Here is a 22,742-nt window from a genome sequence, read left to right on the forward strand (position 1 = left end):
CAGATTGCTGAAAGTTATTTTATAAATTACAGGCTGATTTTTCTTTTTTTAATAATTTGTTTTGTGACCAGTGGATGGAAAGCTGTGAAATCTAAATTCAGCTATTTATTACACCTAAAACTTTAATTTCGGGATCCCTGGGTGGCTCAGTGGTTTAGCGCCGCCTTCCGCCCAGGGTGTGATCCTGGAGACCGAGGATCAAGTCCCACGTTAGGCTCCCTGGATGGAGCCTTTTTTCTCCCTCTGCCTGTGTCTCCGCCCCCCCCCCCATGAATAAATAAATAAAATCTTTAAAAAAATTGAACTGTAATTTCTACTCCAGCCAACTTAGCTACTGGTTCATTGAACACAAAATTTCCATTCTCTAAATTTGCACTTATTTATTTATTTTTATAAAGATTATTATTTATTCATGAGAGACAAAGGGAGAGAGGGAGAAGCAGGGTCCTTGCCGGGAGCCCCATATGGGACTGCATCCCCAGACCGCAGGATCAAAGGTGAGCCAAAGACAGACGCTCAACTGCGAGTTTGTAGTTCTTTTAATGCAGCACGTTTAGGGTCATAATGTAGTACAACTTCTAGAACAGTGTAGCATAGGTACTGCAGATATATTTTGAAAATATTGGAGAAAAGGTGGCAGGCACATTCCCCTCATAATGAATGGAATTTACCCTTAAAGATTTTTATTTGTTATTTTTAGATTTATTTGAGAGAGATGGTGAGTGCATGAGTGGCGGGGAGTGGTAGAGGGAGAAACTGAGGGAGAGAAGCAGACTCCACTCTAAGCAGGGAGCCTGACACAGGGCTCCCATCTCTCAACCCTGAGATCATGACCTGAGTTGAGGTCAAGAGTTGGATGCTGGGACGGCTGGGTGGCTCAGTGGTTGAGTGTCTACCCTTTTTTTTTTTTTTTAAGATTTTATTTATTTATTTATTCATTCATGAGAGACACAAAGGGGGAGAGAGAGAGGTAGAGACACAGGTAGAGGGAGAAGCACGCTCCATGCAGGGAGCCTGACGTGGGACTCGATCCCATGTCTCCAGGATCAGGTCCTGGGCCAAAGGCCGTGCTAAACCACTGAGCCACCCAGGCCACCTGAGTGTGTCTACCTTTGGCTCAGGGTGTGATCCCGGGTTCTGGGATTAAGTCCCGCATCGGGATCGCTGCGTGGAACCTGCTTCTCCCTCTGCCTCTCTCTGTGTCTCTCATGAATAAATAAATAAAATCTTTTTTAAAAAAAAGTTGGATGCCGCCGACTGAGCCACCCAGGTTGACCATTAAGCATCATGGCTCAGGTCATGATCCTGGGGTCCTGGGATCGAGCCTGGCATTGGGCTCCCTGCTCAGCAGGGAATCTGCCTCTCCTTCTCCCTCTGCATGCTGCTCCCCCTGCTTGTGCTCTCTTTCTTTCTGTCAAATAAATACAATCTTTAAAAAATAAAGACTAGAAGGTTGAGAAATAAGGATTTGTTAGATTTCAAAGCTAGAAAGAATCTCACAATGGGAGAGGGGAAGAGGAAAGATATCTTTTAAAAAAAAGTAAGAAAATTTCCACATTTGTAAATGGGATTCTACTGGTTGTAGTTAAGTAAGCATGTTACTACTGCATAATCTAACAAATCCATTTTCTTAAAACTGGAGTTTACCAATTGTCTTTATCTTTTACTCTGTCAGACTGCATTAATATTGTTTCCCCAGTTCTCTTTCCTGCACTTCTAAAAGCTGAAAGAATTTTGGAACACTAGTAGCAATCTATTTTATTTTAGTTCTGTATGGCTTTGAAAATAATTAGATTAAGAGAATGTTTATACCTATTTTAGATGCCTTCAGGTCAAGTCTATTTTTTTTTTAAGATTTTATTTATTAATTCATAGAGACATACACAGAGAGAGAGAGAGAGAGAGAGAGAGAGGGGCAGAGACACAGGCAGAGGGAGAAGCAGGCTCCATGCGGGAGCCCGACCTGGGGACTCATCCCAGGTCTCCAGGATCACGCCCTGGGCTGAAGGCGGCGCTAAACCGCTGAACCACCGGGGCTGCCCCAGGTCAAGTCTAGATCAAGTAGACTTAATTTCACTAATTAAGATGTGATTTAAAGAATTAAAATTACTTTTTTGTCTTATTTTTATTTGACATTTAGGTTTTTAAGCTTAATCTCAGACTGACTTTAAATTTCCTGATACTTGTGAAGCAGAGGAATTTAGGAGGACAGTCATTACTAAAAATAGCTGGCTAAATTGCGTGAAAATTAACTTTAGCAACTTGGATATTTTCAGCTATAGTTTCTTTTTTTTTTTTTTTTTTAAAGATTTTTTATTTATTTATTCATGAGAGACACAGAGAGGGGCGGGCAGAGACACAGGCAGAGGGAGAAGCAGGCTCCATGCAGGGAGCCCGACCTGGGACTCAACCCCGGGTCTCCAGGATCAGGCCCTGGGGTGAAGGCGGCACTAAACCGCTGAGCCACCTGGGCTGCCTCAGCTATAGTTTCTATTCGATATATTTTCTGTATTTTTTCAGTATTAATGTGTTTACATATTGGCAGAAAATCTGAAAAAGGTTGGAAGAAAACTTGTATTTTTTTTTTTAAAGATTTTATTTATTTATTCATGAGAGACACAGGGAGAAATAGAGGCAGAAACACAGGCAGAGGGAGAAGCAGGCTCCCTGTGGGGAGCCCACTGTGGAACTGGATCCCCCAGGATCACTCCCTAAGCTGAAGGCAGATTCTCAACCCCTGAGGCACCCAGGGTCCTAGAAGAAAACTTGTATTAACCGGTGTTTTCTAATGCAGTAGTTTTCTGTTTTGCTGTTTCATTGTGCGTTTTTTGTTTCATTGTTTTTTATATATATCTATATCTGGTTTTATTTGATTTTGTACCTTTTTTTTTTTTTTTTACACTTAAAAATATTTATTTAAAGTTCTATGTACAACGTGGGTGGGGCTTGACTTCACAATCTAGAGACTAAGAGTTGCATGCTCCACCAATTGTGCCAGCCAGATGCCACTGGTTTTACTTAATTTTGTATCATGGACATTTTTCTTATATCATGAACTATTTGTGAATATGTTTTTTTTGTGTGTGTGTGTGAATATGTTTTTTAATGATTATTTAACTCAAGTGGCATGTGAGAGGGGAGGGGCTGAGGGAAAGGGGGAGAGAATCTTGGGCTCAGATTCTGCAAGGACTCCAAGCTGAGTGCTGAGGCTGATGTAGGGCTTGGGATCATGACCTGAGATCCAGAATCAAGAGGTTGATGCTTAACCACCTAAGCCACCCAGGTGCTGCTGTTTGCAAATATTTTTTATTGGCTGTAGACATACCAACTAACATACTACTATAAGTTTTTGGTTAGTATGTTGTTAGTAACACTGCAGTGAAATACTTATATCCAAAATAGAACTTTCTGTAATTTAGGCTATTTGCTTAGGAGAGACTCTGAGAAATGGAATTTACTGGTCAAAGTAAATAAACCTAAAGCTTTTGGCTTCTGTGCTCTTGTTCTCTGAAAGGATTTTTTCATTTTACGGTACTACCAATTTATGAACATGCAGTGTATGATTTTTTCCTACAAAACTCATGTATTTAACTATTTTAAATGTTCCTTAAAATGTGAAATGCATACTTTTAATTACAAAATCTAAAATAAAATGTAAGAAAGCTAAACAGTGCAGCCCTATTAAATATATACTGATAGCTACTCTGCTCTGCCTGAAGTAACTTGTAAATGGTTTGAATATACTTTGAGAACTTTTCTTTTTGCTCATGTCAATGCATGTATAAACACAGAAATTTACTTCGTTTTATAGATACCAACGTGCTATTGATTTAACATGCATTATTACTTTAAATAATACTAATAAATAAAAATGCTGCCAGTTGGCACCATTGACACATCAGTAAGAAAAATGTGTATTTCATTCATGTTAATGTGAAAAAATGTTTCCTGGGACACCTGGGTGGCTCAGCGGTTGAGGATCTGCCTTTGGCTCAGGGTGTGATCATCCAGGGATCAGGTCCCACATGGGGCTCCCGGTGAAGAAGCATGCTTCTCCCTCTATATCTCTGCCTCTCTCTGTAGGCTTATAAGTAAATGAAAAAAATCTTTAAAAAAGAAAAATGTTTCCTAAAATAGGTGATGTGAACATCTGTATTATGTTTTTTTGTGGAAACACCTATATTATTTAGCAACATGCCTTTTTCCCTCAACAAAACATTGTGAATATAAAAAAATACTTTAGGGGCACCTGGGTGGCTCAGTTGATGAAGCATCTGACTTTCTTTTGGCTCAAGCAAGCCATGATCTCAGGGTTTTGAGATCCACTCAGCATGGAGTCCCTTTAAGATTTACTCTCTGCCCCTCCCCCCCAAAAGCCAATTGGATGGTTTTAGCCAGATTAACATTTAAACTTATTTTTTAAAGGTTTTATTTATTTATTCATGAGAGATACAGAAAAAAAAATTTAACATGCATTATTACTTTAAATAATACTAATAAATAAAAATGCTGCCAGTTGGCACCATTGACACATCAGTAAGAAAAAATGCGAGGCAGAGACATAGGCAGAGGGAGAAGCAGGCTCCACGCAGGGAGCCCAATGCGGGACTCGATCCCTGGACTCTAGGACCATGCCCCGGGCTGAAGGCAGACGCTTAACTGCTGAGCCACTCAGGTGTCCCCAAAACTTGTTTAATTTATATTTAAACTAGTTTAATCTAGGTCAGTGTAACCTCTTTTTTTTTTTTTTTTTAGGGTCAGTCTAATCTCTAAAAAAAATAAGAACTAAAGGAATTTTAGTGTGCGGCCAGGATTGAGAACCCCTGGAATCCATCATTGTTTCTCATGTGCCTCACTGAGTTTGCTTATTGAAAATTTAGGCATTTGGTCTGTACTCAAATTTAATGCATATCTCTGGATATACAGCTGGGTTAGACTAGATGATGTAATATTCCCTTCTGCAGGCTGTCTCAGCTGTTTTTCAGCCTTAAGTAATTAATTGCCAGGGATTGAGTTTTAGAATATTGGAAGCTATGTAGCTATACTATATAGCTTTTTGTCTATTTTTTTCTGTTTAACTTTTAACAGACAATGGTTATGTGGATATATTTTCCCAGTATTGAAGGATTAGTTACTGCCTTGCAAATGATGGAATTTCACCATTAATTTAAATATTTTTTTTTTTTAATTTTTTTATTTATTTATGATAGTCACAGAGAGAGAGAGAGAGAGGCAGAGACACAGGCAGAGGAAGAAGCAGACTCCATGCACCGGGAGCCCGACGTGGGATTCGATCCCGGGTCTCCAGGATCGCGCCCTGGGCCAAAGGCAGGCGCCAAACCGTTGCGCCACCCAGGGATCCCCTTCACCATTAATTTAACCTCTTTTTTAGTTTTTTGGAATTTATTTTTTAAGTAGGCTCCATGCCCAATGTTGGGTTTGAACTCAAAACCTTGAGATTGAGAGTTGGGTGCTCTACTGATTGAGCCAGACAGGCACTCACTCCATAGAAGTTTAGGCTTAAATTTAGCTATAAATGCTAATCAAATTTAAACTGACTTAAAAGGGACGCCTGGGTGGCTCAGGTCTGCCTTTGGCTAAGGGCGTGATCCCGGGATCCAGGATCCTGCATATGGAGCCTGCTTCTCTCTCTGCCTGTGTCTCTGTCTGTCTCTGTCTTTCTGTCTCTGTGTGTGTGTGTGTCTCATGAATAAATAAATAAAATCTTAAAAAATAAACTGACTTTAAAAATACTATTTATCTTGTTTTATTTATTTTTTATTTATTTAAAGATTTTATTTATTTATTTATCAGAGAGAGAGAGGTAGAGACACAGGCAGAGGGAGAAGCAGGCTCCATGCAGGGAGCCCGATGCCGATCTTGGACTTGATCCCAGGTCTCCAGGATCATGCCCCGGGCTGAAGGCGGTGCTAAACCGCTGAGCCACCAGGGCTGCCCCTATTTATCTTGTTTTAGAGTTGCACTGCATTTCTTAGGGACTTCTTAATGTTTCTTCCCTTCATTTACTGTAGCTTGTTAATTTCTATCATTTTTCACTGTATTGGTTTCTGTATTTTTTTTTTATTTTTTTTTTAAGATTCCGTTTTATTTTAGAGAGAGGGAAAGAGTTGTGTGTGTGCACAAGCTGGAGAGCAACAGAGGGAGAGGGACAAGCAGACTCCTCACTGAGCACAGCCAGATGTGGGACTCTCCTACGACCCTGAGATCATGACCTGAACCAAATCAAAAGTTGGATGCTCAATCGACTGAGCCACCCACGTGCCCGTTCTTAGGCTTTTTAATCAGTAGGTATTTATTTAGTGAGTTTTGGGAATGAGTTTCCCCTTGTGAATGATAAAAGAATTTATCATCATACCTAATAAAGAGCTTACAGTCTAATTTAAGGAAAATTGTGTTTAAAAACAAGAATGAGGGGGTACCTGGGTGGCTCAGTTGGTTAAGCATCTGCTTTTGGCTCAGGTCATGATCTCACCATCCTGAGGTCTGAGGTTGAGCCCTGTAGGTTTCCTTGCTGAGCGGAGAGTCTGTTTCTCCCTCTTCCCCTGCCTCTCACCCCTCAAATAAATTTTTTTAAAGATTTTATTTATTTATTCATAAGAGACACAGAGAGAGGAGGGGCAGACATAGGCAAAGGGAGAAGCAGACTTCATGCAGGGAGCCTAATGTGGGACTCCATCCCAGGACTCCGGGATCACACCGTGAGCTGAAGGCAGACACTCAACCGCTGAGCCACCGAGGTGTCTCTCAAATAAAATCCCTTCCCTTCTCCTTCCCTTCTCCTTCCCTTCTCCTTCCCTTCTCCTCCCCTTCTCCTCCCCTTCCCCTTTCCTTCTCTTTTCTTTTCTAAGATCTTATTTATTGGGCAGCCCCGGTGGCGCAGCGGTTTAGCGCCGCCTGCAGCCCAGGGCGTGATCCTGGAGACCCTGGATCGAGTCCCACGTCAGGCTCTCTGTATGGTGCCTGCTTCTCCCTCTGCCTGTGTCTCTGCCTCTCTCTCTCTCTGTCTCTATGAATAAATAAATTAAATCTTAAAAAAAAAGATCTTATTTATTCATGAGAGAGGCAGAGACACAGGCAGAGGGAGAAGCAGGCTCCATGCAAGGACGACCCCAGTGTGGGACTCGATCCCTATCCCAGGGTCATGCCCTGAGCCAAAGGCAGAAGTTCAACCACTGAGCCACCCAGGCATCCCTCAAGTTAAAATCTTAAAAAAAAAAAAAAAAAAAAAAACAGGACTGATAATTGCTAACTTCTGTGACCCAGGAATTTCAGAAAAGGGGAATTGAAGGCATATGGGCTGTGGTTATCAGGGAAATCCTGAATTACTCAGATAGAAATGAGTAGGTATTCATTGTGGTGGATAAGATTTGAGTGGTGGGGGGATCCCTGGGTGGCTCAGCGGTTTAGCGCCTGGTTTAGCGCCTGCCTTCGGCCCAAGGAGTGATCCTGGAGTCCTGGGATCGAGTCCCGCATCAGGCTCCCCTGCATGGAGCCTGCTTCTCCCTCTGCCTGTGCCCCCCCCCTGTCTTTCATGAATAAATAAATAAAATCTTAAAAAAAAAAAGATTTGAGTGGTGGGAGAGGGAGGTTCTTTCAGGTATCATCAAAACTACAGTATTGGAATTAAGCATATGAAGCTTAAGAATGGAGTATCTGAGCTAGAAAGAGGAAATGGAGTCAGATTATTGCAAAAGGTTGTATTTATTTAGGTTTAGGTTCTAAACTGTGTTCTTTATTTAGCTCATTACTACATCAAGTACGTTGTTAACATTCCTCTAAAGGGCTTATATCCTCCTGGATTCCTCCTTCCCCCTTTAAAAAAAAATATTGTTATTTAGATTTTATTTATTCATGAGGGACAGAGAGAGAGAGAGAGAGAGAGAGGCAGAGACACAGGCAGAGGGAGAAGCAGGCTCCATGCAGGGAGCCCGACGTGGGACTCGATTCCGGGTCTCCAGGATCACACCCTGGGCCGAAGGCAGTGCTAAACCGCTGAGCCACCCGGGCTGCCCTCACTTTTTTTTTTTAAATAAAAAAGATTTTATTTATTTATTCATGAGAGAGAGAGAGAGGGGCAGAGACGTAGGCAGAGGGAGAAGCAAGCTCCTTGCAGGGAGCCCGATGTGGGACTGGACCCCAGGACTCTAGGATCACTCCCTGAGCTGAGGGCAGATGCTCAACCGTTGAGCCACCCAGGCATCCCCTAAATCAATTCTTAATCCTGTCCACTTTAAGCTGTTTAGCCATTTGCTTAAAGAAAAATTCCAGGAGCAATTTCCAAATCTTGACAAATTGTTTACTTTAAATTATTCCTTCCTTATATTCCTTCCTTTATAACTGCTCCCCCGCCCCTCTTCCTCTTTAAGTAATCTTTACATTCAATATGATGTTTGACCTTGTGACCCTAAGATCAGGAGTTGTTTGCTCTATTCACTAAGCCAGCCAGATGCACCTTTATAATTTTTCTTTTTTCTTTCTTTTCTTTTCTTTCTTATAGTCACACACACAGAGAGAGAGGCAGAGACACAGGCAGAGGGAGAAACAGGCTCCATGCACCGGGAGCCCGACGCGGGATTCGATCCCGGGTCTCCAGGATCCCGCCCTGGGCCAAAGGCAGGCGCCAAACCTCTGCGCCACCCAGGGATCCCTAATTTTTCTTAACTGACTCTTAGACCGTATATATCCTGGGGCTCCTGGCTTGCTCAGTTAGCAGAGCATGTGACTCTTGATCTCGGGGTCATGAGTTCAAACTCCACACTTGAGCCTACTTAAAAAATACATTTCTTGGAACGCCTGGGTGGCTCAGCAGTTGAGCATCTGCCTTTGGCTCAGGGCATGATCTTGGGGTCCTGGGATGGAGTCCTGCATCTGGCTCCCTGCAAGGAGCCTACTTCTTCTGCCTGTGCCTCTGCCTCTCTCCGTCTGTCGTGAATAAATAAATCTTTAAAAATATATCTCCTCAATATTTTGCAGGTTTTAACTAAACATGTCTAGTGATTATTGCAATACCATTTTATCTTCCTTGGGAAACATAGGTGATACAAGACTCCTAAAAGCTTACTTCAAGTTTTTTTATTGTACTCTTAGATCTTTTCTACATTATTTGCTGTTGGAATGAAAGTAAATCAGGCTTTTTTTTTTTTTTTTTTAAGGTGTGCCTGGGTGGCTCAGTCATGTGTCTGCCTTCAGATCAGGTCATGATCCCAGGGTCCTGGGATCTAACCCCACATTGGACTTCTGCTCAGTTTGCTTTTCCCTCTCCATTTGCCCCTCCCCGTGCTTTCTCTCGCATGTGTGCTTTCTCTCTCTCAAGTAAATAAAAACTATTTTTTTAAAAGTTTTTGGGGGGGGGTGCCTGGGTGGCTCTGTTAGTTGGACTCTATTGGTTCAGCTCAGGTCATGATTTTGGGGTCTTGGGATCAAGCTCTGTATTGGACTTTGTATTCAGTGGGGATACTACTTAAGGATTCTCTCCTACACCCTCCACCCCCATGCTTGCTCTCAAGTAAATCTTTTTTTAAACTGAGTTTTTTTAATAGATTAAATTATAGTTTTGAGTAATGTAAAATCTTTTTAAAAATATTTATTTATTCATGAGAGACACACAGAGAGAGGCAGAGACACACAGGCAGAGGGAGAAGCAGGCTCCATGCAGGGAGCCTGACGTGGGACTCGATCTCGGACTCGATCTCGGGTCTCCAGGATCACGCCCTGGGCTGAAGGCAGTGCTAAACCGCTGAGCCACCCAGGCTGCCTGAGTAATGTAAAATCTTTTTTTGTTGTCTTTTGTTTTTTGTTTTTTAGTAATGTAAAATCTTAAGGTGTGTTTTAGCATCCCATAGAGCCCTTAAATGATTTGGAAGCATACTTGTACAAATGCAAATAGCCGTTAAAATGATGGCACCACAATCTTTGAGTAGACTGGAGCCGCCAAACAAAAAATTGTTTATTTTTAAAAGATTTGAGACCCATTGAAAGTGTGAACAGGGGGAGGGCCAGCAGGCCAGGATAAGAGAATCCCAAGGGGACTCCCTGCTGAGGATGGAGCCAGAGTTGGGGCTTGATCTCTCGACCCTGAGATCAGGATCTGAACCAAAACCAAGAGTCAGATGTTGAACTGACTGTGCCACCCATGTGCTGCAATATACATAATTTTCTACCAAAATGCCCTAACTGGGAAGTTTAGGTGGCTAGTTGGTAAAGCTTCTGATTCTTTTTTTTCTTTTCTTTTCTTTTTTTTTTTTTTTTTAAAAGCTTCTGATTCTTGATCTCAGCTCGGGTCTTGATCCTCAGGGTTGTGAGTTTGAGCCCAGTGTCATGGAGCTTATTTTAAAAATAATGAAAGAAATGCCCTTATGGATTTCATGAGAACCAGAAGTATACAAGTAAAAACTGCTGCTTCTGTAAATCTAGTGAAACATTTCCTGTCATTATTCCTTTTTTTTTGTTTTAAAGATTTTATTTATTCATAGAAACACAGAGAGAATGAGAGGCAGAGACATAGGCAGAGGGAGAAGCAGGCTCCATGCAGAGAGCCTGACATGGGACTCTATCCAGGGTCTCCAGGATCACGCCCTGGGCTGCAGGCGGCGCTAAACCGCTGTGCCACTGGGGCTGCCCTCATTATTCCTTTTTAAGTAAAGATTGGTATGGTATGAATCTTAGAGTATCTTGGAATACCTCCTCCCAGTAATCTTGCGTACTTCTTTTTTATAAATAATAGTAAAAACAATTTAACCGGGACGCCTGGAAGGCTCAGTAGTTGAGAGTCTGCGTTCAGCTCAGGTCGTGATCCTGTGGTCTTTGGATCAAGTCCCGCATCAGGCTCCCTGCAGGGAGTCTGCTTCTCCCTTTGCCTATATCTCTGCCTCTCTGTGTTTCATAAATAAATAGGTAAAATCTAAGAAAAAAACAAAAACAAAAAGCAAAAAGACATTTTAGATTGTTGCTTTAATTGCTGTTAACCATGGACAAAATTTGCGGTCTTCATTAATTACTCATAATTCCTATGTGTAGCTCTTTTAAATAATGTCTGATTTGACTTGCCAGCCTTTTTTTCTCCCCAAGCATTGATTGATTTATTTTAGAGAGTGGGAGAGGGAGAGAGAATCTCAGGCAGACTCCAAGCATAAAGCCCAAGACAGGGCTTACTCTTACAACCCAGAGATCACTACCTGAGCCCAAACCAAGAGTCTGACGCTGAACCAGCTGTGCCACACAGGTGCCCCAATTTGACAACCTCTTTTATTTTCGTGTGGCTTCACTGGCTTTTCTTTTGATGTGCTGTAACGCTCCCTCCCCTCTTTTCCCAACTTTTCTACTTAGGTGGAAAGGCCTTGTGAGCTGTTGCTATCTTTGAAACTTAAGCAGAACTTATTTAATTGTAGAGGCAGTGAAAACCCCTCTCCTGATAATTTTGTTTTTCCCTCTTTTGCTTTGACCAGGAATCCTCAACTATGAAAGGCATAGCTCCTCACTTAAGAAACCTTTGTTGTGTGAAGTCTCTGAAATTTGGAAGTAATTTGGTTCCCAGACATACCTATCCTGTCCTTTGAGAATACAGAATTTTTACTCAAAATGTAGGTGAAATCCCCTTCATCCCCCAGGCTTATCCATTCTTTAGAAAGAGTTTAAAACATGTTTACACCCTGCTTTTGTGTTTTCAATTTTGAGATGCTAAGCAAATTACATCCAGAATACTTTGCCTTCCAGAATCTTAAGGGATTGTTTAAAAATTATGTGCTAGTAGCTTCTCTGAAGATGAAAATTATCCTTTAACTGTTACATTAAATATGTGCATGCATATGAAGGATACTTTACTTCCATGGCAACCTCAGAACATGAATGAATCCTAAAGGGGCATGATGCCTACCCCCTCTGTGTAGACAAATTCTCTGGTAGAGTTCCTTCTTTTTATTCCTTAATTTCTAAAGTGCATCTCTTTAGAAGTAAGTACTGAAATTTTATCTTAGGTCTTATTTCTCCCTTTGGCCCTTAATCTAGCAATTCTCCAAATTTATTTGCTGGCACAGGTTTGGATTTATGTTTTTTTATTCATTTGGGCCTCTCCTACCTTCCATGCAGACATCAGGTTTTTCTTTGCTGCTGTACTTAACTCCCTTTTTAGCCCAGAAGATACAAATATTTTTTTCCACATATAGTGCAAGAGACATTCATCTTCATGCAGGGGTCTCTGCTCTCACTGTTAATAGTATCTCTGGTAATTAATCATATAATGAGAACATTGCTAAATTTAAGCTATTGACACTCTCCTAAGTTCACTTCTTTTTTATCATCAAAGGATAAAATACCTTTTTGCAGAAGCTGGGAAAATACTACAAGATGTTTTTTCTCTTCCTTCTTGCTGTTCTCTTCTAGTGCAAATGGCTTTCTGTGATGGTAAGTCTTCTCTATTATATTTGTCCTTATTTTTAGGTTTTTAGTTATTTGGGAAGTGTCTGAGGTAATAATCCTCACATGATAAGGGAAAACTCAAGGTGAGGGAAAGATTGTGGCATTTTATTGGAATGTACAGGTCTTAGACTGCCACTTAAAATTGCACAGATTTTCCTTTATTGGTAGAAGTATTCTTCATAGAAATATTTTTTCTGAGGAGGTGAAGACTTGTTTGTTGATACATGCATATAAGATACATTCTGGTAGATCCCAGAGTAACAGGTTCAAACAACCAGGCCTGAGAAGTAATAATTAGTCTATAGAGATTTTTTACTCAGATGATTTTTATAATTACACCAAGGTGAAATTTAGAGAGTTTTATAATTTACAGAGGTACCTTGCTCCCCGCCCCCCCCCTCCCCCATGATGTTTCTGCATCAACACTAAGATAGCTTTGCATTCTTTCCATTTGACATGGTGATTTGGGAAACTTGCCTTCATGCAAGCCAGTCTTTTTTTTTTTTTTTTTTTAATTTTATTTATTTATTATAGTCACACAGAGAGAGAGAGAGGCAGAGACATAGGCAGAGGGAGAAGCAGGCTCCATGCACCGGTAGCCCGACGTGGGATTCGATCCCGGGTCTCCAGGATTGTGTCCTGGGCCAAAGGCAGGCGCTAAACTGCTGCGCCACCCAGGGTTCCCCATGCAAGCCAGTCTTTGCAGGAATTCCTTTCAACAGTCTTGAGTCAGCTGAATATTCCACTGTCAATATCATCATGTCTGTCATCCAAGTTACTTTTTATTGAGAAAGGGTCCTAGTGGGCAGCCCCAGTGGCACAGCGGTTTGGCGCCGCCTGCAGCCTAAGGTGTGATCCTGGAGACCTGGGATTGGGTTCCTTGTGTGGAGCCTGCTTCTCCCTCTGCCTGTGTCTCTGCCTCTGTGTGTATGGGTGTGTCTTTCATGAATAAATAGATAAAATCTTTAAAAAAAAAAAAAAGAGAGAGAGAAGGGTCCTAGAGTTTGGGACATAGCTACTTACTTCATCTTAGTTTATTTTCTCTGTGTTAAAATACACAACAAAATTTATTGTCTTAAACCTTTTTTAAGATTTTATTTATTTCAAAGATTTACTTATTTTAGAGAGGGAATGAGGAAGAGGGAGGGCCAGAGGGGGAGAGAGAATCCCAGGCAGACTCCCAGCCAAATGTAGCCTGATTCTGGGCTCTATTATCCAGGGCCATGAGATTCTACCTGAGCTAAAACCAGGAGTCAGTTGGCTTAACTGACTGAGAAACCAAGGCACCCTGAGATTTTATTTCTTTATTAGAGAGCAAGCACACATGTGTTGGGGGAGGGGCAGTTGGAGAGGGAGAGAGAATCCCAAACACATTCCATGCCAAGCACAGAACCAATGTGGAGCTTGATCCCAGGGCTGCAATGGCCGTCTGAGCCAAAATCAGTCTGATGATCAACCAACTGAGCCACCCAGGTGCCCCCATCTGAACCGTTTAAAAAACCATTTTAAAATTCATCCGTGTTGTAGCATATTGCAGAATTTCCTTTTTTTTTTTTTTTTTAAGATTTTATTTATTCATGAGAGGCACAGAAAGAGGAAGAGGGAGAAGCAGGCTTCATGCAGGGAGCCTGATGTGTGACTTGATCCCAGGATCATGCCCTGAGCCAAAGGCAGACACCCTCAACCGCTGAGCCACCCAAGTGTCCCTCAGGGGACTCTTTTTTTTTTAATTAATGACTTTATTAATGAATATACATCCATATGATGATGTAGATACAAATCACGAACACTATTCCATTCCCATACACATAATTGCACACGAGTAGCTCAAGTTTATGGACAGCTCAGAGGACTCTTTAGGGGACAAATATAAGTTTTCTACTAAATAATACTGGGTGCAGGAGAAAAGGTCTATTGAAAATGCTGAGAAAGGATTCAGAATCCCTGGTCCTACCTAGAGGGAAGCTTTAAAGATTTCATTTACCTTTGACCCACCAGAATATATGTCCTTTTTTCCTTTTTTATAAGATTCTGTTTATTAGCATGCACATGAGACAGGAAGGGGCAGAGGGAGGGGGAGAAGCAGAATTCTCCCTGAGCAGGGAGCCACCTGCAGTATTTGATCCCAGGACCTTGGGCTCATGACCTGAGCTGAAAGCAGAAGCTTAACTGACTGAGCCACCCAGGTGCCCCTGTATCAGTCTTTTTATTTAATGTAATTTGGCATCTTTATTTTTTCATCAAATGTTTGTGTATTAGATAATGTGGCATTAGATATTGTGCTCTTTGGGGAATAAACATGAAGACACAGTTCATGCCTTTTTAGGAAAGTAATTCTTTTTTTAAGGAAGGTAATGTTTGTTGGAGAGAAAAACAAATGTGAACACAAATTGGAAAGCACAGGAAGGCTTTACAGAAAAGATGTTTTAGTTTGATTCAGAGGGTTGAATAGTTTCCCAGGCAGAGGAAGGGTCATTGGCCAACTGATTGACCTCTACATAAAGCAAATCAAAGTTCTCTCTAGAATTTTGACAGGACCTTTTTTTTTTTTTTTTTAATTTATTCGTGAGACAGAGAGAGAGAGAGAGAGAGAAAGAGAGAGAGAGGCAGAGACACAGGCAGAGGGAGAAGCAGGCTCCATGCAGGAAGCCTGACATGGAGGAACTTGAATCAGGTCTCCAGGATCAGACCCTGGGCTCAAGGTGGCGCTAAACCGCCGAGCCACCCAGGCTGCCCCTTGACAGAAGCTTTTTAAGGCAGTGTCTGATGCTCTGGCCCTTTTCTACTCTTGGGGTGATTATTTGTGTTTGGATTTAAGGATTTCTTGTTCCTATGAGCACTTTACTTGGAAATTTAGTTGAAGGTGGTGGTTAAGAGTTCAGGGACTTAAGTTAGATTCGGTTTGAATTCTGGTTTTATCACTTACTAGGTATGTGACTTGAGGCAAGTTATTCAACCTCAAGGTTTTTTGTTTTTTGTTTTTTTTTTTTTTTTGGTCTTTAATAAGTCAGGATTATGTTTTCTAACAGCCGGCAAACATTTTTCCTATGTTGGGAGTAATTATGGGTTATGACCCTATATGCTTCTAAAGTACAAGGTACATTAGTTCTGGCAGCCAGTACAGTGCCTGCTTGTTTTCCCATGACTGATTCTGAACAGTTTGCTTCTATCCTGATCCTGGATCTCATTAGGAACTATAGAATCAGGCTTTGTGGTAGCTTGTCAGTCTAATAGGTAGAAACACACCCTCTTATAGATTGGTACTTTACAAGATCATAAGGCTATTGAATCTCAGCAGAGACTTGCTTTTCCAGGTGTCAAGGACAGTCTTGGGAGAATCATGTTTACTGGAATGTTGATGTAGAAATACTAGTGGCATGGGAGTATCTGCTAAGTATTGGCATTAAGCTTTTTGTAGATAATTTTCCTGGAGGGTTAACTTGGTGGAAAAATGTGCTTTGAACCGGAATACACATTTTAATGTATTAAGCTTGTGTCTCTTGTCATTGCAAGCATTTATTGCATCTGTTCTTAGAAAAGAGAGGATCCTGGGGCACCTGGGGTAGTTGGCTCAGTTGGTTGAGCATCTGACTCTTGGTTTTAGTCAGGTGATGATGATCTCAGAGTCCTGAGATGGAGCCCTATAGCAGAAACCACACTCAGTGGAGAGTCTGCTTGAGATTCTTTCCCTCTGCTCTTTCCCCTCTTGCTTGCACTCGCCTTCCCCCTAAAAATAAATAAATACATCTTTTTTTTTAAATTTTTTTAATTTTTATTTATTTATTTATGATAGTCACAGAGAGAGAGAGAGGCAGAGACATAGGCAGAGGGAGAAGCAGGCTCCATGCACCAGGAGCCTGATGTGGGATTTGATCCCGGGTCTCTAGGATCGCGCCCTGGGCCAAAGGCAGGCGCCAAACCGCTGCGCCACCCAGGGATCCCCTAAATACATCTTTAAAAACAAGCAAAGGGTCCTGTCAGTTACACTTTTAAAGGGGGAAAAAAAAAGAATGGATCCCCATTCAGATGAGGTCAAGTAAATATTCAAATTTGGGGTAATGGGATTAGATCACAGTACAGCTCTGGAGTCAGATTGCCTGGGTTTGTATTGTAATCCGCTGAATTTGTGATTTTGAGCAAGTTTAACATCCATATTCTTCAATTTCCTCATAAAACGAGGATACTACTGCTACCTACTTCAAAGGTTTATTGAGGAAATTAAATGCATTAATACATACAAAGCATTTGCAACAGTGCCTGGCATGATGTGTTTTATTTGTGAATGAGTTTATTGAATGAATACTTCAAAGAGCAAAACTAAGAACCAAAGCTAAATTAAGGTCAGGGTGAAAAATAATGGGACTCTCTTTCTGGCAGGATAGTCCAGTAATGAATAGAGTCAAGCTGGTTTAATGTAATAGATGTCTAAGTAGGCTATTACACAGTGAAGGGAAATTACCTGGAACCAAACAGACTTATCATTAGTGTGTTTACGATGCCTTTTCAGTTGTGAATATTAGAAATTTCAGTTTCTGTAATGTGATTTTCGGTCAGCTACCCATTGTCTTTAAACTTTACTGGAAGTCTCTAAAATTTTACTGCCTAGATTTTATGTACCAAACTGCCTACACATCCACATGTAGTCATTGACTCTTCCATTCTCTAGTTCATAAGTTATGATCATACCTGCTGCAAACAGATTTGACAGCCATCCTCCGTTTCAGAAATACTCGGATCACACTGATGAAAATAGTTGTTGCAAAGATGATTTTATGAAATACTAGTATGTTGAGAATTTTATTTTTTTTTTTATTTTTTTATTTTTTTTAAATTTTTTTTTTATTTATTTATGCTAGGCACACAGTGAGAGAGAGAGAGGCAGAGACACAGGCAGAGGGAGAAGCAGGCTCCATGCACCGGGAGCCCGATGTGGGATTCGATCCCGGGTCTCCAGGATCGCGCCCTGGGCCAAAGGCAGGCGCCAAACCGCTGCGCCACCCAGGGATCCCCTATGTTGAGAATTTTAAATGAGTATAATTCTGTTAATCCTCTGCTGATGGTGGTTTTGAGGTTGTGGCCAGTTTTGGGTAAAATCAGAGCTTTCACATCAAGGTTTGGGGTATGTTATAGTTAGGATCATGTTTCTTTTGCTGGTGTTAAAAGGGTGAGGGTGACACCATGGTCCTCATGGTAGTCATAATTTGTGCAAATTTGTACAAAGCATTGATACAGAACTAGGGGTAGTAGGAAGTGTTTTTCTTTTCTGATTCATGCTACTACTCTCCCTTAATCTACCTTCAGGAATGGAGAAATTCCTGAAGATGAGGGGCTGAGAAGAGTATTTAGAGTTTTAAAACCAAATAGCATAAGTAACTCCTGGAGTACCTAGATGGCTTAGTTGGTTAAGCATCAGACTCTTTTTTTTTTTTTTTTAAAGATTTTATTTATTTATTCATGAGAGACAGAGAGGCAGAGACACAGGCAGAGGGAGAAGCAGGCTCCATGCAGGGAGCTCGATGCGGGACTCGATCCCGGGACTCCAGGATCACGCCCTTGGGCCCAAGGCAGGCACCAAACCGCTGAGCCACCCAGTGATCCCAGCATCAGACTCTTGATTCAACTCAGGTCATGATCTCAGGGTCATGGGATTGTCCTGCATTCATGTGGAGTCTGCTTGAGAGTCTCTCCCTCTGCCCCTCCCCTGCTTTCATGTACACACCTCTATTCTTTCTCAAATTAAAAAAAAAAAATGTTGACAGAGCATTTGAATATTTTCCAAAGAACATACACAAATGGCCAGTAAGTACTTGAAAAACTGCTCAGCATCGTTAGCCGTCAAAGAAATCAAAGTCATGCACTAAGGTGATTTTTTTGCTTTAAGGAAACTAACAAATGTTAGAGGATGGAGAAATTAGAATCTTCCTATATTGCTGGTAGGAATGTAAAAATAGTGCGTGCCACGTGAAAAAGTTTGGCAGTTCTTTCTTCAAAAAGTTACTATAATGACTCTGCAGTTCCATTCTTGGCTATATACAAAAGAGACCTGAAAGCATACTTGAATAAACTATGTTCATAGCATTATTCATAATAGCCCAAAAGTGAAAATTCAACTCAAATATCCATTAACTATAAATATATAAATGTGGTGTATCCATATTATATTGTTAGGTGCTGCACTCTGGGTGAACCTAGAGATGTGCTAAGTGAAAGAAGTCAGTTACAAAAGACAGTGTATTACAGGCATACTTGGAGATATTGAGGGTTTGGTTCTGGACTACTGCAATAAAATGAACATTGCAATAAGCGAGTCACACGGATATTTTTGGTTTGTCATTGCCTGTAAAAGTTATGTTTACAATATACTATAGTCTGTTTTTTCTTTTAAGATTTTATTTATTTATTTATTTATTTATTTATTTATTTATTCATCAGAGACATAGGTAGAGGGAGAAGCAGGCCCCACGCAGGGAGCCCAATGCAGGACTCGATCCTGGACCTCCAGGATCAGGCTCTGGGCTGAAGGTGGCGCTAAATCGCTGAGCCACCTGGGCTGCCCAAGATTTTATTTATTTGACAGAGAGATTAGATTGAGCACAGGCAGGGGGAGTAGAAGAGGGAGAGGGAGAAGCAGGCTCCCCACCAAGCAGGGAGCCAGGTTCTGGGCTTGATCCCACAATCTTGGGATCATGACCCGGGTGGATGGCAGATGCTTAACTGAGCCACTCAGGCGCCCCTGTACTGTAGTCTATTAAGTATACAATAGCTTTATGTCTAAGAAAAATTACATACCTTAGTTAAAAATACTTTATTGCTAAAAAGTGCTAACCATATATGAGTTTTCAGTGAGTCATCTTTTTGCTGGTGGAAAGTCTTGCCTCTAATGTTGATGGATGCTGACTGGTGGTGGTTACTGAAGATAAGGGGCAGCTGTGGCAACAATGAAGTTTTTCTGCATCGATTAACTTCTTTGCAGCAATTTCTCTGTAGGATGCTGTTTTATAAAGTATTTTACATATAGTAGAATTTTTTCTTTTTTTTAAATTTTATTTATTTTTTTAAAGATTTATTTTTATTTATGATAGATCTAGAGAGAGAGAGAGAGAGGGAGGCAGAGACACAGGCAGAGGGAGAAGCAGGCTCAATGCCAGGAGCCCGACGCGGGACTCGATCCCAGGACTCCAGGGTCGGCCCTGGGCCAAAGGCAGGCGCTAAACCGCTGAGCCACCCAGGGATCCCTATTTTTTTATTTTTTTAAGAGAGAGTGTGAGCACGCAGAGGGGAGAAATAAATTCCCCTCTGAGCAGGGAGCCCTATGTGGGGCTTAATCCCAGGACCTTGAGATCACAACCTGAGCCAAAGGCAGACATTTAACCAACCTAGCCACCCAGGTGCACCCTGGATGGTAGAATTTCCTTCAAAATTGAGTCAGGCTTCTTAAACCCTGCCACTGCTTTATCAACTAAATCTAAGTACTGTTCTAAATGCTTTGATGTTATTTCAGCAGTCTTAACCAGGAGTAAATTCCACCTCAAGAAACTGTTTTCTTTTTTCCATTCATAAGAAGCAACCCAACTTGTTAGTTTTATCATGAAATCGAAGCAATTGAGTCAGCCTTTAGACCAACTTTATTTTGTTGTTTTTTTAAGTTGATGTACAGTTTACACACAATGTTAACATTAGTTTCAGGTTTACAGTGTAGTGATTCAACAACTCTATTCTATGCTCACCACAGGTGTAGCTGCCATCTGTCACCTTACAACACTGTTACACCCCACTGACTATATTCCCTATGCTGTACCCTTCATCCCTGTGATTTGGTCATTCCATACTGGAAACCCGTACTTCCCACTCCCCCTTCACCATTTTGCATATGCCTCTACTTTCTTTGCTCTGGCAACCACCAGTTTGTTTTCTGTATTTAGGGTCTGTTTTCTGCTTTTTTGTTTGTTAATTTATTTTGTTCTTTAGATTTTTTATATAGGTGAAACCATATGGTATTTGTCTTTCTCTTATTTCATACTTAGCACAATACCCTCTATGTCCATTTGTGTTGAAATGACAAGATCTCATTCTTTTTTAATGGCTGAGTAATACTCCATTATAAGGATATATATATATGTGTGTGTGTGATTGCTTACATCTTTATCTGTCAGTGGACACTTAAGTTGCTTCTATATCTTGGCTGTTGTAAGTAACACAGCAATAAACAGGGTGCATATATATCTTTTCATTTTCTTTGAGTAAATCATAGTGGAATTACTAGAATATATGGTATTACTGTTTTTAATTTTTTGAGGAATCTCCATTCTGTTTTCCACAGTGCCTATCCTATATCAGTTACCTTTCCACCAAAAATGCATTAGGGTTCCTTTCTCTCCACATGCTCACCAACACTTGTTATTTCTTTTTGATACTAGCCATTCTGACAGGTGATACATCTCATTTTGGTTTTGATTAGGTCCACTTTTTTTTTTTTAAGTTTATTTATGTAATTTCTATACCCCACATTGGTCTTGAGCCCATGACCACAAGATAAAGAGCCACATCCTATACTGTCTGAGCCAGCCAGGTACCCCAGGTTAGGTCCACTTCTAATTCTAGTTATTTTTTTCTGTTTCTACCACATCAGCAGTTAACTTCCACTGAAGTCATGAACCCCACACAAAGTCATCCATGAAAGTTGGAATCAACCTCTTCCAAAACTCCTGTTAATGGTGATCTCTATTGAACTCCTCCCCTCAGTGTTTTTTTTTTTGTTTTTTTGTTTTTGTTTTTTTTAATTATAGTCACGCACAGAGAGAGAGAGGCAGAGACACAGGCAGAGGGAGAAGCAGGCTCCATGCACCTGGAGCCCGATCCCGGGTCTCCAGGATCGCGCCCTGGGCCAAAGGCAGGCACCAAACTGCTGCACCACCCAGGGATCCCGATTTAGCATAATTCTTAAAGGCCTAGGATTTTCAGGAAGGTCAGTGAGCATTCAACTTAAAATCACCAGCTGCATTAGCCCCTACCTAAAAGAGAGTCAGCCTTTCCTTTGAAATTTTGAAGCCTGGTATTGGCTTCTCTTTGGCTGTGAAAGTCTTAGATGGTATTGTCTTCCAATATAAGGTTGTTCCGTCTACACTGAAAAATCTGTTTAGTGTTACCACCTTTAATGATGATGGTGAGATCTGGATAACTTGCTGTAGCTTCTATGTCCATGCTTCCTGCTTCACCTCCCCTAAACCTCATGAACCTACCCCTGCTGTCCTGCAACTTTTCTTCTGCAGCTTCCTCACCTGTGTCAGCCTTCATAAAATGGAAGATAGGGCCTTGCTGTGGAGTAGGAGGTTTTGGCTTAAGGGGATGTTGTGGATAGGGTAATCGTCTATCTAGACCACTAAAATGTTTTCTTTATCAGTGATAGGGGTGTTTTTTTGCCTCTATTCATTCTTGTGTTAACTGGTATAGCACTTTGTATTTCCTTCAAGAATTTTTACTTTGCACTCACAATTTGCAAATTGCTTGGTTTAAGAGGCCTAGCTTTTGGCCTGAGCTTTCAATATGCCTTAACTAAGCTTAATCATTGGTAGCTTTTGATTTATAGTGAGAGATACTGACTTTTCCTTTCACTTGATTTAGAGGCCATTGTAGGGTTCTTAATTGGCCTAATTTCAGTATTGTGTCTCAGAGGATAGGTAGTCCTAAGAGAGAGGGAGAGACAGTGAAGAGTGGGAAGACATGACATCGCACTGAATGGCAGGCAGGTTGGTGGAACAGAATACAACATTTATTAAGTTTATGATCTTATATGGGTGTGGTTTGTGGTGCCCCAAAACAATTACAATAGTACCATCAAAGATCACAGATCACCATAACAAATATAATAATGAAAAATTGCAAAATATTGCAAGAATTGAAATGTGAACACAGAAACATGAAATGAACAAATGCTGTTGGAAAGAAGAACCTGGTAGATTTGCCCCATACAGGGTGGCCACAAACCTTCGCTTTGTAAAAAAACAAAAGCATAATAAAACAAAGTATGCCTGTGTATGCTTCCATTTATATGGAATGTTTAGAGTGGTAAATCCATAGGGATGAAGGTAAGTGGTTACCTAGCTTTGAGGGAGTTGGAATTGAGTGGAGAGTGTGACTACTAATGGGTATGGAGTGTTTCTTTTTCACGTGATGAATATATTCTAAAATTGGCTGTGGTCATAGTTGTACAACTTTGTGAATATACTAAGAACCACTAAATTGTACATCTTGTTTTTTTATTTTTATTTTTATTTTTTTTATTTTTTATTTTTTAAATTTTTATTTAT

General features: G+C 40.9%; 1 protein-coding gene across 8 annotated transcripts in view; it reads left to right on the forward strand.

Moving 5' to 3' along the window:
- YWHAE (tyrosine 3-monooxygenase/tryptophan 5-monooxygenase activation protein epsilon) overlaps nucleotides 1–22,742 on the forward strand; it is a 55,124-nt gene that overhangs the window by 12,614 nt on the left and 19,768 nt on the right. For 2 of the 8 annotated variants that reach the window (XM_072779119.1, XM_072779116.1), the window contains exons 1-2: nucleotides 11,465–11,600; nucleotides 12,323–12,420. The exons of 2 other annotated variants lie outside the window; for them this stretch is intronic. In XM_072779119.1, coding sequence (XP_072635220.1) covers nucleotides 11,599–11,600; nucleotides 12,323–12,420 — 100 coding nt within the window. In that variant the 5' untranslated portion in view covers nucleotides 11,465–11,598. Of the gene's footprint in view, nucleotides 1–11,464; nucleotides 11,601–12,322; nucleotides 12,421–22,742 lie in introns of those variants that run through there. 4 more of the 8 variants (XM_072779122.1, XM_072779123.1, XM_072779120.1 and 1 more) reach the window with 2 other exon arrangements.

Source organism: Canis lupus, chromosome 16 (genome assembly GCF_048164855.1).
Source record: "Canis lupus baileyi chromosome 16, mCanLup2.hap1, whole genome shotgun sequence".
Lineage (NCBI taxonomy): Eukaryota > Metazoa > Chordata > Mammalia > Carnivora > Canidae > Canis > Canis lupus.